The following is a 17024-nucleotide window of genomic DNA, read 5'->3' as shown; positions in this document are numbered from 1 at the left end:
CAATAGAGTGCTTCTACTTATGGGTTATTTGATACAGTTTATAGTTTCACTGACACTTCAACCCCTTTTTACAGCTATACTTTTGAAGTTGACTTCAGTAGCTTTTCCTCTTGATTCTCTTTGCTGAATTCTTAATATTCCCAATTGTGACTAAAAGTTCACATTTGGTACTTCTCAGCTCTATGTCTTTCTTCACGGACACTGCATATGAGAAATCATAACGGCATAAAACATTTACATTTTTGGCTGCTCACTGTCTTTGCTTTATTTGTTTTTCTAAAACAAATTGAATAATAAAAGAATATAAGTAAAGCTCAATAATGTCATATCAACAGAGACTTATTCCTCTTCTGTTAAATAATGTTTACCATTTTTTTTAAAAAAAACCTATGCTCTTTAGATAATTTAAAGACTTTGCCAACCTGCATTATTCATTTCAACTGTCTGTTCTCTTTTTAAGCACACAAGCTTCAAACTTTAACACAATAGCTTCATAATTATAGCCAGCACATAGCAACACAGTATGAATTTTAGCACATCAAGTCTCTCTTGGAATGTATTATTTAGTGTAATAGTATGATTCAGAAAACCTGGCAGAAATTGCTTTACATGAACGGCAAAGGAATTTAAGGATTGTCAGTCCTATCAGCAAAGAAGAAATGGAATTTGTTGTCTGACAAATGAATGCACTAAATTGGGCAATATAATTTTTAAATTTTAGATGAGTATTTCAGTTTGGAAAAATAATCTAATGTGATTTAAGCAGATTAATGCCACCAAATGTTTTAAAAAAACAAGTCCCAGTCTAATCAGACACATTGTGAAAACTAAAATTAATGGCTATGTAGAAGAACACGGTGTTCTGAGAAATTGGAAATGCCTTCTGCTAAGAAAATTTTTGCTGTATCATTATATTTTTATGATTTTTTTTAAACACTGGGAGAATTGGTATGGATGGATATTGTCCAGGAAAAATGATCCTCCATAGCCAGTTAGTCAGAGACACTACTGAGAAAGTATGTTTAAACGAAACTTGGCTTTTGCTTTGGTCTTTTGCAATGAAAGGAAATGGCAGCTTCGGGCAACCAGTAATTCATAGCTGCTTCTGTATACACTTGTTATTGGGAGGGGGTAACTTCACAGGTTCTGTTAAATAATTCTTAATATTGGAAATAATCAATCAATAGACTATTTGATCATGTTTGGATAAGACCATACTTTTAGGAAAAAAATGAAACAATAACCCTCCCCACATAACACCAGTTAACACTTAACACAGTTAAGTATCTGTCCACATAGTAAAAATTCTGGGTTCAGTTTGGTATCTTCATTATATGGGCAGCATTTAACTTCTTAATTATTATTAATTTACAATGCTGTAAATTTGGCGTCTTTACTAGATAAGATTCTTGAACCAATTATGAAGTGGCATATTTCTGAGCTCATGGATAGACATTTTATATTTAATAGGATCTAGCAGGGGTATATCATAAATAAATCATGTCATGCTAACTCTACAGTATCTCCTTCTTTCATAGAATTACTTGGTTAGTAGATCAGGGAATGCCACAAAAACATTATGGCTGGTCTTCAGCAAACAATTCAACAGAATATCTTCTGATGCTCTTCATAAAATGGTAAAATGTGGATCAGATGATGCTCCTCTTTTATGAAATTACATTCAGCTTAATGACGGTACCCACAGAGAATTAGTGTTTCTAGCCTGGAGGAAAGCATAATGTGAAGCACCATAAGCCTCTATTCTGGACCTTGTGTTGTTCAACGTTTTTTACCAATGATTGGGGTGAGAAGAGTTGGAGAGACACTTAAAAAATTTGTAGATGACACAAAACTAATCTTTTAGATGAAAGATAGATCGAAAAGATCTAGACAGGTTTGGGCAGTGGGCTGAAAGGGATAGGATAGAATTTAACTAAGAATTATGAAGTTCTGTATTTGTGTAGAAAAATATATAAGGCACAACTATAAAATGAAAGAGGCTTGGCTTGACGGTACAGGCAGTCCTTAACTTCCAACCATTTGTTTAGCAACCATTGGAAGTTACAACACTGAAAAAAAGGAACTTATAACTGGTCTTTGCATTTACAATAGTTGCAGCATCCTCTTGATCATGTGATTGAAATTCAGGTGCTTGGCAACTGGCATGTACTTATGATAGCTGCAGTACCCTGGGGTCACATGATCTCTATTTATGATCTTCCCAGAAAAATCAATGGAGGAAGCCCAATTCACTTCATGACCATGTGATTCACTTAGCAACCATAACCAAAAAAGATTACAAAATCAAACATGATTCACTTAACCATCTTGGTTAGCAATGGAAATTCTGGCCCAAATTGTGATCATATCTTTTTAGGACTACATGCAGTACATACAGAATGCACTTGGCTGTCCTCCTCAACAACCTATTAAATGTGATTCAGGAGTCAAATGCAGACGCTAAAAAGGCAAAATTAGCTACTTGGGAGTGTATTAGCAGAAACAGAATGCAAATCATAGGAAGCAACAGTTGCATTCTACTCTCCTTTATCAGATTCCATTTCTGAGTATTGTCTCGATTTCTGGCATCACAATTCAAAAAGAAGAGTGAATACAAATGCAAAGGATAGTTACCAAGAAGCCAAGCCCTATGAGGAATAATGAAAAGATCTGAGTATACCGTGGTCCTCAACTTACAACAGTTCATTTAGTGACCTTTCAAAGTTACAACAGCACTGAAAAAACCATTTTTCATTTGACCATTTTTCACACTTGTAACCTTTGAAGCATCCCCACGGTCATGTGATCAAAATTCAGATGCTTAGCAACTGACTCATATTTATGAGTTGCAGTGCCCTGGGGTCACTTTCTGATGAGCAAAGTCAATGGGGAAGCCAGATTAACTTAGCAACTGCAGTGGTTCACTTAACAACTGTGTCAAGAAAAGTTGTAAAAAGGGGCAAAATCCACTTAACAAATCTCTCACTTAGCAACAGAAATTTTTGGCTCAATTGTGGTTGTAAGTTGAGGACTACCTGTATTTATTCTATAAACATATGACTAAGAGGAGATATGACAGCTGTGTTTAAATAGCTGAAGGCTTGTCACACAGAAGGAAGAGTGGACTTACTTTCAAGTGCCTGGGAATTCAGGAATAGAATATTTTCTAAAAATTATAAGAAATAAAAATAGCTAGCTATCAGGAGGACCTTCTGGATTGTGTAAACTGTCAGCCAGTGGTGAATTTTCAGTCACTTAGACGTCTTCAAACAGAGGCTGGATAGTCATTTGTCAGAGATGCTCTACTAGAATCTACATTGAGCAAAGGGATAAGACTAAATAACTTCCATGGTCTTTCCAAATCTATTATTCCATGAAATGGACATCAGATGGGCATCTCTAATCTGAATGGATAAGATTAGAGAAGGTAAGCACAGGAAAAAGCTCTCAGAAACAGTAGTTGAATAAACTCCCTGCTCTCCTTCCCCAACTTGTTCCTGTGGCTTTCCAGAATTTCAGAAGAGAATTTCTTTGATATGTCAATCACAGAACCTGTGATTTTTGCATACTTTTAAAAAAAGCTATGATATTGTGTACTTGTAATTAATATGAAAATTTAAGTAGAAATGAAAATTAACACTGCCTAGGTAAAACTGTCCTGTGAAGGTAAAGAACTTTCGTCTTAGATTGCAAACAATGTTGCAAAATAAAAATACCAAACCCCAATCAATCTGCTTTGACATATTTTGACTGATTCACATATGAAACTACAGAACACTTTTCAGAGTGACAGGAATAATTCACGGAAGCAATGACTGAGAAAATTCTCTTAGCAAGACAGGCTAAAGTTGAGACATTGCAGCCAATTTGCTAACCACATTTTTCAGTTTAGTTCTGTGGTGGTGAACCTATGACATGCGTGCCATAGGCAGAACGCGGAGCCGTCTCTGGTGGCAAGCAAGCCATTGCTGGGCTGAGCTGTTTCCTCCCTTTCCGTGCATGCGTAGCTCTCCGCACATGTGCAGTCTAGGAATAGGTGAGAGGCTATAAAAGGAGCAACTTTCGGCGGAAGCAGCATTTGCTGCGGACAGCGAGCATGAGTTGGAGCGGACAGCGAGTGAGCGAATGAGTGAGAACGAGCTGACAGCTCGGTGGCCACGCCCACTCGGTGGGCACACCCACCTGGCATCTGGCAATGCATAAGTGGGTTTTGGGTTGCAGTTTGGGTACTCGGTCTCTAAAAGGTTCGCCACCACTGGTTTAATTCCTTTAATAGAGCCAGTTAATATAGTGGTTAAGCCATCAAGCCAGAAACTGGGAAAACATAATTCTAATTCTGCCTTGGGACACAATGCCATCTGAGTGAGCATGGGCCAGTCATTTTCTTTCAGTCCTAAGAAGCAGGCAAACTACTGCTGAAATCTTGCAAGAAAATCTTGCAGGGATTTGTTCAGCAGTTGCCGAGTCAAGACTGAAGGAAAACAAAAACAAAAACAGTCCAGACTATCAGACATTATAACTGAATATATCTGAAGTAAATCTAAGAAAGAAATGTAGAAATGAAGAGAGCAAAGAGAATCTATTGAGAAAGGAAGAATATAGAAAAGTACAAAAAAAAAAAAAGACATGGGGAAGAAGTAAAAAGAGCAATGACCATACAGACCAAAACAAAGCTCAAGATTTGAGCACTGATTTACAAGAGTGCATGTAATATTCAGCATTATTTTTTTCAAGACCTTGACCAGCTCCAGCATCCAAATAGGGCAATGAGAGAAAAAAATACCAGATTTTTTTTTCTTTGAATATTTTGAGTTGAACATAACTACCCAAAAGGTTCTTCCTGTGTTTAAGAGCACCTGAAACTGTCTAATTCCTTACAACAAATACGAATTTGTAAGGACCCACCTCAGTTAACCACCCAAGAAGGCAGAACTCTTGAAACAGGCATTGTCTCAAAAGGAAACTTTTATTAGGGGTTAGTGACAGTAAGGAAGTCAAGGTGAGATCTGGGGAAAATCCCGTTTAAACGATATAATTAAACCAGAAATATTCCTCCTCCCACCAAAGTAATAATGTCTATTTGAAATCCAGCCAATCCACAGGTGGCGCGATGCGAGTAACTGGCACAGTTAGCATGCATCTCAAGGTCTTCTCCAGTTTCCTTTCCCTGTAACGTCTCCCTGATAAGGCAGACACATTTCTTTATCAAGTGGATAGAGGTTGGAGAAGAAAAGTAGAAAGCGAAAGTTATCCCAAGCGAAAGCAAATATGCCCCCCCCCTCCAGCAGAATGGCAAGCCCTAGAGCAAAAGCACAAGAGTATATACACAAGAAAGACAATAAGGATTTGGGGACCTGACAGAATTATAATAGTACACTGTCACAAATAGTGGAGTAATTCAGATGGTTAAAAGGTAATTTATCTTACTATGTATGAGCTAGTGTTTGTCTGTAAAAGATTAGGGGAGCGAGCAAGGAATGAACATGAAAATGTTAGAAGATTTAAAAAATAGTAGAACTGCATTCTATTGCTTCCTCAGTGTTTTTATAATGTTAGTGAATCAAGTAATGCAACCAATAAAATCAGTTGAGGCTACTGAATATATAACCTCACATTTATCTAGAATAAATAAACATTTTTTTCTTTTTGTTCACACCTGAAGAAAAAAATTAGACAGTGAATGTATAATGTTACGGATAGTAAATGATCTTACCTGTACACTTGTAATCTGATGCGACACCTTTAAGGACAGCATCAAACACAGATATTTCTACTTTTTGTTTTCTATGATGACAGCTTAAGATAAAAGATGGTTGAGATACAACCAGGTGCAAAAATGGCTCTAACCGCAAGTCTCCAGTTCCTCTGCGACCAGGCTGTCGGACAATAGTTGCTCCCAAGGCTTGTCTAGCAGATGATCTTGTAGAAGCATGAAGACTTTCCAGAGATATAAGACCTGACTTTTTCCCAGAGGGCAATGAACTGTTACAGTTTAGAAGATCATCTGCTGTTACTGATGAAAAACCTGCTTTGTCAGATTTCTTGGAATCATCAGCTATTTCTGGAAGGTTTAATAAAGTTTTTATGGTTTTTTCACCAACTTTTTGATCTTCCTGTGATTTTGATTTAAGTAAAGTAGTACATGAATACGTCATGAAGCAGAATCGGTTTGCAGTAATAAAAATGTCAAAAGGGATAAAGTTTAGGTTCTTCACTATAGAAGACTGTCGGGAAGGTTGGGCAATGCGGTGTTGGCTGGTGCCACTATGTTGTTCTATTTGGACTATTCTGATTTTAACACTGTCACTGCCAATGCCACTGTCCTGGGCTCCACTATAACGTGAACATGTTTCAGCTGTACCCCCATCAGACGTATCCGTCTTCTTTTGTTCCTGTTTGAAAACCTGGAAAGGAAAACACTGTATCATAAAATTGCCACTCCCAAAGATTTCCATTTCAATTACATTAAACAATTGCTATATAAACACACACAAAAAAGCAAGTCAGAGGAGGAGGAGGAGGAGAAGGAGAAGAAAAGGAAAAGGAGAAGGAGAAGGAGAAGGGGAAGAGGAAGGGGAAGGAGAAGATAACCTTTATTATCATTTTTTACTGTTGGCACATTGGCACATATTAAAAATGAAATTCTGTTGCCTGCTCTCAAAAGTGTACACATACATAACACACATAAAAATATATTACATACATACATATGTATATACCTACACCATTACATATAAATACAGATAAATTTCTGTAAAAAAGAAACATTTACTGTTAACTTTTAAAACAGAAAATCGCTCATGGAAACTCATTGGGTATCTAGTCCAGAGAGAATGATGACTCATAATGACATGTTGGGAGAAAGATGTAGCATGAAGAAAATATTTCTAACTTCAAATAATTTTTATTCAGATGCTATAAAGATACAATGTCAGGTAACTTCCATGATACAGTATTTGAAAATCAAGTAATTGAACAAATTAAACTGTTTTAAGCATTCAGAGTCAAATAAAACTAAAATTCTCTTCTGATATTCAAAAAGGGCATAATATCAATTTCATAAGCGAAAATTGGCATGATTTATTAGAGGGGAATATCAACCATACAATTGTTTTCTGTTTCATTATTGAACAGGGCTTTTCAACCAGTGGTACGGGTACCACCTGTGGTACATTGGCACCTGGCAGGTGGTACGCGACCATCCTCGAAAAGTGGTAGCAGGGGAGGGGAATGAGCTGAATCGGTGGCAGCACCACACAAGCCTGAATGAGAGATGGCTGGAGCTGCAGGGCTGTCAGGGCTCAGCGGAAGCGCCAGGATCAGTGCTTCTTCGGGACTGTCAGGGCTCAGTGGAAGCATCAGGGTCAGCACTAGGAGTTGCGGGGCTGTCAGGGTTTAGCGGAAGCACCAGGATCACTACCGCTTTCCAGATGATCGGCGCTTCTTCGGGGCTGTCAGGACTCAGTGGAACTGCCAGAATTAGCACCAGGCTCCAGCTGGAGCTTGGCGCTGATCCTGGTGCTTCTGCTGAGCCCTGAAGAAGCACCAATCAGTTGGAAAGCAGCACTGATTCTGACGCTTCTGCTGAGCCCAGAAGAAGTGCCGATCAGGTGGAATGTTGCAGCATCTCCAGGGTCTTATGATTTACATTCAGATGCTTGGCAACTGATTCATATTTATGACGGTCTCAGTGTCCCAGGGTTATGCGAAGTGACCAAAACCTGCTGCAACCACCCAGCAGACGGGGGGGAATAAAAACCAAACACCCCCACCCCACCCCCGCTGCCAATCCTCAACAGAAATGCTCACAACAATGAAAACCTGAGACAGGAGGAAAAGCGCTGCTGGGCAGGCAGGCAGGCAGGTGTCTTGCTCGGCTGTGGCTTGAGGAGCACTTTTTTCAGTGTCATTGTAACTTTGAAGAGTCACTAAGTGAACTGTTGTAAGTCGAAGACTACCTGTACTTTATCACTTTTTTCCTTTTTTGGGGAGGGGGGGTCATCAAGTTTTTGACACCTTGCTAGGCGACTGGTGGTACTCGGATATTGCCATAGCCTAAAAGTGGTACAATGGGTGAAAAGGTTGAAAAGCCCTGATATACAACATTATAATGCCCTTAAAATAAATTTGCTCTTATAGAATTTGTGTTTGTGGAATAGAATCCTTTGCCAGAAACTCAAAGTCCTCTGCCTAGATCTATATGCAAATATATCTTTCTGGGGTGGAACATTGAAGATAAATAAATCCTTAAAGTAGCCAGCAGAGCTACAAAATCTGTCCAATGAAAACAATATTATATTTTTCAGGTCAGATACATTTGGGCTAGAAGATAAAGAATTAGCACATTGCTATGCTATTTTAAACTTTGAAAACAATTTTATGTTCTTTAACATCTGAAGATAACCTAATATTTGCTGAAAACCTAATTTTTTAAAATTAAATGCTGGATTATGGATTGCTCTATAGCAAGGGTCTTCAAACTTGGCCCTTTTATGACTTGTGGACTTCAACTCCCAGAATTCCTCAGCAAGCATGCCTGGCTGAGGAATTCTGGGAGTTGAAGTCCACAAGTCGTAAAAGGGCCATGTTTGAAGACCCCTGCTCTATAATAATCCCCATTTTTTAAAAAAGGTAACATCCAATCTATCTAATTACATCAAATTTAAGCCTAAAAGTATAAATAGGCAATTATATATTATAAACTAATTAAGCTTCTTCACTGACTAATCTAAAAAAAAAAAAGATTCTAACTATAGAACAAGCCAGTTCAGATTCAAATATTCAGCCTTCCATCAATGCATAATGGCAACCAAACTTTGCTTGATCATATATTTTAAATATATATTTTAAATGATTATTCTATAATAATTTTTATTCTAATAAAATAGAACAATGCAATTTATGTTCTCATTCTTTGTTTCAATTAGGCCAGCTTTTGCAAACAAAAAAAGCTGACAATTAATTATTCACAAAAAAGGTCTGACCAAAAGTGGTATCCAAACAGAACAAACCAAGTAATTTAAATAGGGTTCCTTTAGTTGAAAGTAACAAATTTGAGAACTTTCATCTTACAAACAGAGGCTTCAAATGTGATTATTAGATGTGTTAATCAATCAGGCGGTTGAACTTTAGAGCTAAGGCAATTTTGCTTTTATTCAACAGTGCATAATTCTGTCTTTATAAAGACATATTATTCTTAGAAATAGTTCAATAGACATTCCCCATACTTCTCAATTATCCCTAACATTCCAAGACTTTATAAGGATCTCCTTCTCTAGCTTATCATATGAGAATCTGCCACCTGAGCTTATAGTCCAATTAATCCTTGTAGACAAATTCTTTAAGAAAAAAGTTACAGCTAATGGTCTCCCCTGCTACAGTCTTGTCAGCTTAAGTGCTAAAAGCAATGGTTTTGAAGAAAAGCATTTCTGAAGTTAAACAATGCATTCTAGATCTTGAACTATGAATTGAAAGATCTAAAGCTTTAAATCATGCCCTAGGGAGCTTTTATCATAATTCTTTCCTCATTTAAATGATTTTTAAAAAGATTTCTTCCCACCCTTCAAACAAAAAGGCGTTCACACGAACACACTTTAATAGCCTACCCTCAAAGTAAGCAAAGAAGTAGTTTAATAACATCTCTTATTCAGTTCTTCACTGCATAACATCAAAAGTAACCACCAAAATAATAGCCAATGTTCTGTGTGGCATTGTCTAAAATATCAAGCCTGGCAATCTACACTGATAGATCCGTTTCTTATTAAATATATGGTTTGACTGTGACAAAGATTAAATAGTACCTGCTAGCTGAATGTCTATGAAGCTATTGCTCCAAGTAAATAAAATAATGAAATAATTTTTGGTCTCTGTAATTATATTATATTTAATATTGCTTACTTTTCAAATACTTAGCTGATTTTTAAAAATATTTAGGTAGAAATCTATCAAGCAATACTAGTAGCTTCCTGGTTTAATAGCAATAGCAATAGCACTTAGACTTATATACCACTTCACATTGCTTTATAACCCTTTCTAAGCAGTTTACAGAATCAGCATAAGGCCTCCAACAATCTGGGGCCTCATTTTACCAACCTTGGAAGGATGGAAGGCTGAGTCAACCTTGAGTTAGTCAGGATTGAACTCCTGGCTGTGGACAGAACTAGCCTGCAATACTACATTCTAGCCATTGCGCCATCACAGCTCCTTTAAATTGTATTAATCATCACACAGGAAAATAAAATATGTTATATATCTTAACTCTCTTAAGTGTTAAGCCACGAGTCACAACATTGATAAAACTCAGACTTTGATCAACCCAATGAAAGATGAAAACTGTAGACTTGTATTATAGAAGCAGAACTACAGAATGATGTCTCATAAAATTTTAAAAATAGAGTAACTTTTGTGCATAGCAACTCTCCATCACTTTTCCAGAGTGTTGAATGTGGAAATTCTAGGAACTGTAATCCCAACACATCTGGAGGATATCAACTTTGGAAAGACAGACATAAAAGGCACCAAAAACAAAACTAAGTTATCACCCCAGCAGAATCTTTCTCCATTGTTGCAAATAATATTTCCAAAGAAGAATGCATTTACTGAAGCATATCTAGGACAAAGAAACATTTCAGAAATGATTTTAGTGGTTTTTTTAAATTAATATATTCCAATTTGAACTTTATAGCTACTGGAATTAATACACATTAGAGGCAGGCACAAATTTGTGATATTTAAAATTAACACTGTTTGAAGTATGTTTTAAAGTATTTCCAATATATGTTGGATTAATTTTAGTATGAACACTTAATTAAAAATTGGTTATGTTCTGTAAAACATCACTTGATAAAGAGACAACTGTTTTGGCTCCAATGGATATCTTCAATTTATATGTTCTTAAGAAGTTTTTAAAAATATTATGTAAATGGTATAACAATTTGACTAGCAGCTAATTCAGGAAGTCAGGTTGATTCACAAAAAACAGAATTTATAATCTCAAATTTTAAATTCCCAATGAAAACATTAAGATCAATATAAAGATGCAACTGAAAAAACAACTTGGTAGAATTATTAATCTAGACTAACATTTTCCATGACAACCAAACTTTAATGGGCTTGTAACAGGAAAATGTTCCATAGCTAAACTGTACACTAACAATTTCCCTCTTGATGGCCTATCTTAGCGCATAAGGGTTTTTTTTTTTTTTTTTTTTGCAAAGAATCTTCAGTAGAGTCTATGGAAAGACATAGAGCCTTTGAGAGCTGCCATCCACATTCTCTTGGAGATGTGCAACCATACACATTACTCGGGATTTGCAGCTATTAATTTTAAAAAGCCAGCTTGATAATAAATCCAGGAATCAAGTGAATATCCTTTTACATTAGTGAACAATTCCAAATGTAAAAACTTTTAAAAACATCTCTTGCTTTGTTACAAAAGAAATGGCCCAATACTTTAAAGATGTCAAAAACACCAGTATCGGCTTCCTGATAGCAAATGTAATGGTAACATTTATCACTGAACTGCATTTATATCAGTTCACTCACTCTTTACATAACCCATTTAAAATGAATAATAAAAGTTTTCTTTAATTAGCTACTGGTGTGCATTAACATGATCATGATTAAACCATAAAAACCAACTGTACATTACTCAGGTCCACTATCACATGTGTTTCAAATTATTTTAGCTGAAAATGTACTTTTGAGTCTCTTTTAAAAGTTCAACCTTCTGCTTTCAGAGAATTAAATGCATATTACTGCAGTGGAGAAGATAATGTTTCAGACCTCCAGGCATATATGAAACACACTGGCAGCACATTAGACAAAATGCTTTACTTATTAGATACTTCCTATTCTAAACAGTGTCATCAAAGGCTAAAAACAAAATCCATATAAAAGCTGCACAATGCTTCCACACAGAACCTGTGCCAAAATCCCTGTACTTTCCAACTAATGAGGAAAGGATGTGCACTCTTAACATATGAATGTAAGATTTTCCAAGCATTTACTTTAGGAAACAGCACTATTGATTCCATATGGCTTATGTTAAATGAAACTGTATTGGTAAAATAACCTTTAAGATATCTGGCATGATAACCATAATTAAACAGTATTCAAAGGAGTAAAACAAAGGAGAATTTAGTTTCACAATGGCTAATTAAAATAAAATGAAAAAAAACACAGCATGTCCACTATCAAGATAAATTGGTAATTTTTTTTATAAAAAAGTACTTAAAATACTGTTAAAATATACTTTAAAGATAAAATCTAAAATGCAGAGGGAAATATTCATAGTTTGGCGAAGTAAAATAGCATATGAGTTGGATTTTTTTTTTAACTGGAAATATAGTTCTTAACGTTTGAACAATAACCAGATGGGTCTTAAATTAGAGGAATTCTACAGTTTCTCTGTCAGAAGGAATTGCAATGTGAAAAAGTTTTCAATTGCTGAAAAATGTCAAACTGATAGTTTACTTCTTAGATGGCTTCAGTGCGTTTTCCCCATTCTTTCACATCACAGTAGCCCCCACAAAGAAGGTGATGAAAGCTATGCTGGTAGCTAGGGAATTCTGGCAAATTCTTCCTTGTCATGTGTTGAGATAAGTGACTTTATAGCTTAACCCCTTGAATTCAAAAGCATTTAGAGAAGATAAAGAGATAAGGGCTATAATCTATATCCTCCTTCTTGAATATATGCTGTTGCTGAGATTGCTCCAGCCAAGACAGCGTATTAATAATGGTCCTTTCAGTTTAGGGAGCCATATTGCTCTAATTGGCATATTGTTGTTCAGATGTATGAACAGTAGCTCATAAAAGTAATTTATTTTTTCCAAATCTTAATCAAAAGAAAGGCATGGGCAGCAAGTTAATACTATTTATACCAGCAAATACTGTAATTTTCTTAAGAAGTAAATTATACTACATTTTAATATGCTGCATAAAACTAAATTTACAAAAAAGAAAGGGAGGAAAGCCGCTTACCCAGAAGGTATAATAGTGAAACTAAGAAGTATACAATTGTATGTGATTTCTGTTAATTCTTTAGTAAATTCATTCAGAAATATTTGGAAATTGCAATATTTCTATAAATTACAAAACTATGCCTCCTGATTAGATTTCATTTTCCTATGAGATTCTCCTTGTAACATATATTTTACAAATTAAATAAATTGTGTTTTTTCCTTATGGAAGTGGCAGTAAATCTCAGATCTCCCGACATTTTATCACTTGGCTAAAAACTCTCAGACCTGTTTCAGCTTGATTAGAATCTATACAGCAGATAAGAATGAAGCTATACACAATAATTAATTGCCCACTATTAGTGCCAAGTTGAAAAAAGTTCCCTAAATTAATGAATATTTCGGCCAGAGCTTGGTGGGTTGTGAAGTAAAGCAGTTGTTGTATGTTTATGCATTGGTCATCTCTGGCCTGGGAATCAGTGATGTCTGTGCTGTCTGCCTTAAGACATACATAGAGAATTAATGACTTTGGGGTGGATTATTTTGCAGTAGATTCCACGAACAATTTAAAATAAATTCAGTATCTCAGAAACATATAGTAAATTGTATTTTAAATGCAAAATGAGCATGTTCTGAAAATACTGGCAAACTGGACCTTCACCAGTGTTATACCTGTGTCTTGATGGAATATAGTCTGGATCCAATAGTCAAGCATAAGAACCTGCAACAATGTGTAATTCCAGCTGAGAGTCTGTCACAGTGTGAAAAAGAAAACATTCACTTTCCTGCAACTGAAGCAGCAATGAACAACAGCCAAAGAAACTCCTATCTGCAAATATTTCAATATAGCAGCCAGAAGGTTCTTCTCCATTGATGAGTTGAAGTACTATTTATCCATGCGTGTATCAGCAGAAAATGATAGCAATGAAATCTGCTATTACATAATTTCTTAATCAGTACCATTGCCAATTTCTAACTTGACTGTTTCATGTGAATTGATACATTGCCTAATCATGCTCCTATAAGGTGCATTATGCAAACAAACTGGTTTTACCCACTAGTTTTAATATCCCTTCCCCTTCAAAATCCCCCAGGTAGCAACACCTTCCCCTCCAAAATAACAGTGGTACAGAATTTGAAATCTTTTGAGATTCTTTCTCTTTCCTCTTAATAAATAATGGCTAAACATCGATGAGTGACTGAGAGCACAAAGAGAGCTAGTTACACATGGAGACACCATTATTTTTACCTTCAAATTTGGAAAAAAGACCATTTAATGACACATTGTTCTTGAAATTAATAATGTTTACAAATCTAAATGACTGCAGTTTTCTTAGTTGAGCTTCATAAGAACCATTGTTTTCTTTGATCAGGGGACTCTTCACTTGGATGAATAATTGTCCCAAATTACCATATGTATTCTACCTTAAACATTCTGTAAGACCTTTCTACTAGTCAGTAACTAATCAAAACAGATAATCAGATACATAGCTCTCAATGATTTGTCATTTCCATATGTGGGTGAAATGATCTTAATCACATAAAAGCTTGTTGGTGTTTTCAGTCTTTAAAAAACAAGAATAAAGGTGTATTTCTTAATAAGAGTATTAGTTTTTCAAATGAAAAATAATATTTAATGGCACTACTGGGCCACAGAGTAATTTTTTTGTCTGTCTATAAATATTATTGCAATATCTTAAAATATTATTATTTTAAAATTTATTTTAAAGTTGTGAGGATGGGAAAGAGACAAGCAAGGCAAAAATAAGCCAGCTGTAAAATGTGGAATACTTCATACAATGCAGTTTCTTGTTGCATTTTTTTTTTATTAAAAAGTTTTATAAGTTTTACAAAAAGAACAAAACAATACAAAAACAAAAAACAACATATACAAAAAAACCTAAACATTACACAACAAAACCCCCCTTCCCCAACCCCCACCCAAACACCCCCCCTTCCCCTCCCCCGAGCTTCCCAGAGCAGAATATAGGCTTAATTAAAAAACAATTAAAAAAAATTATATTTGTAAAAAAAAAGAAGATATAACATTAAAATATATATGTATATATATAAAAATAAAAATTATGAAAAGGCTATATGATATTTTTTTATATCCAGTTTAAATTGTATAAATTTTATCCATTTATCCCAAACAGCAAGAAATTTCTCTTGCGTTTGTTCCTTTAAAAAAGCCGAAATCTTTGCCATTTCCGCCAAATAAGACACTTTAAGAAACCATTCCTGCAATGTAGGCAAAGATTCCTTCTTCCAATATTGTCCTACTAACAGCCTCGCGGCTGTAATCAAATTTAACATCAATATAACTTCCTTTGTATCACAATCAGTAACTATACCCAACAAAAATAATTGCGGAGTAAATTTGTTGCATTTTATTATGTTTCTATAAGCCTCAGTGGGTCTGGAAACATTGGCTGGCATGCCAATTAATTAAACTAATAAGAGTATGAGGGTAATGAAGGAGGTGGAAGAGGAGGAGGTAATAGTTTTCTAGTTAAAAGAACATTTTGCTTGAAATTCTGAAAGAGCACAAAAGCTCTATATACTGAAACATAAGCCAAAAGAGAGGTCATTGGTGCTCTCTCTGTCTGGTTGTGTTTTTGCAGACATTTCATTACCCAAACTAGGCAATATCATCAGTGCTAGTGCTAACATTAGAAGGACTAACACTGGTGATTTTACCTAGTTTGGGTAATGGAACATCTGCAAGAAAACAGCCAGGCTCAGAGAGCACCAAGGACCCCTCATTTCAAACCTGAGTCACAAATATTCTCCTTTATTGGTACAAGCTACAAGGCCGAAACTAAAGAGAACATGTTGATGATTAAATAAAAAGATAAAATTTGGGACCATACCACGGCAATATTATGTACAGAAATCTTCTGTCGCTATGACAAGAAGCAGTCTGAAGTTCTAATAAACAGAAATGTGTAGAAGGGAAAATGAAGAAGTGGTATCTGTTTATGTGTATGTGCGCCATGAAGTTGACAGCTGTACAGGTCAACAATTATACAAGTGAACATAAGCAGCTTTTTTAATTTGATTCACTAAATCTTTTAAGTGCTGCATATATGTTCGGCGCTGCCCATCAATTCCATAGTCTAAATATAACATACAGCGCTGCTTTAAGATATAATGAATAAAATTGTCATTTCATGCAATTTAGAAAGGAACATCAATTTAAAAAAATAATTACACACATATCCTACGTGGGAAAGTTCACATTACCAACAAGTAAAAAAAAAAAATCTTAAATGTCCAACTGTCTCATTTTTTCCCCCAGACTGATTATTTTTTTTCAGTGAAACAAGATTGTAAAAGCAACTAACTTTCTAGATCTGAAATGAAAGCATTTTAGTTGGATGATTTATTATGGGAAATACACAACTCTAAAGGTATTGACAGATTGTGGTAATTCTAAATCAGATGACATTCTAGAGGGAATACAGAATTTTATTTATTTATTTGTATGTTTCTTTCAGTCTTCTTGGATTTCAATTATCCCTCTGTCATACTCTACTTCAATAGAAACTGCTAGTCAAGCAATCTGGTTCAACAAAAAGTGAAAGTTATGGCTATGAATAAAATGGAGAATAACCATTATGTTGCAAGAAGCTCTAAACATAAACATTTAGATTCATTTAGCAGCTGGCAGTTCTAAGCTCTGCATATATTTAAGATTTTTAGCTAGAAGTTTCTGATTTTCCCTACTGTAAAAATATAATTCCAGGAAAATTTCAGTGTTTAATATTTCAAGGCAGGGCTAATTTTCTACATCGGTATTATGAATTGCAATTTGCATCTATTTTAGTTTCCATTAGTTTGCTTTACATACCACTATACATTACAATATTAGGATTGTTTCATGACTGCATAAAAACTACAAGGAGTTAATCCTCCAGAATATAACATTAAATATACTATTTAAATGGAATTGTGAAATTTATTAAAACAAATAATAGTTTTCAAATACTACAGCTAGGCTTTAACTGTTTCAAGTAACAATGTTTCCTGCCAATTTTACAGATATTAAAATTTAATAATGAC

General features: G+C 35.2%; 1 protein-coding gene across 4 annotated transcripts in view; it reads right to left on the bottom strand.

Moving 5' to 3' along the window:
• Positions 1-17024, bottom strand: part of VPS13B (vacuolar protein sorting 13 homolog B) — a 317155-nt gene that overhangs the window by 107461 nt on the left and 192670 nt on the right. For all 4 annotated transcript variants that reach the window (XM_039328885.1, XM_039328881.1, XM_039328884.1 and 1 more), the window contains exon 34: positions 5714-6404. In XM_039328885.1, the coding sequence (XP_039184819.1) occupies positions 5714-6404 (691 nt within the window). The remainder of the gene's footprint in view (positions 1-5713; positions 6405-17024) is intronic.

This window comes from Crotalus tigris, unplaced genomic scaffold, assembly GCF_016545835.1.
Source record: "Crotalus tigris isolate CLP2741 ecotype Arizona unplaced genomic scaffold, ASM1654583v1 scf7180000024384.25900115:4084858, whole genome shotgun sequence".
Classification (NCBI taxonomy): Eukaryota; Metazoa; Chordata; class Lepidosauria; order Squamata; family Viperidae; genus Crotalus; species Crotalus tigris.
The sequence above is the reverse complement of the archived record's forward strand: the minus strand, read 5'-3'. Positions and strand labels throughout refer to the sequence as shown.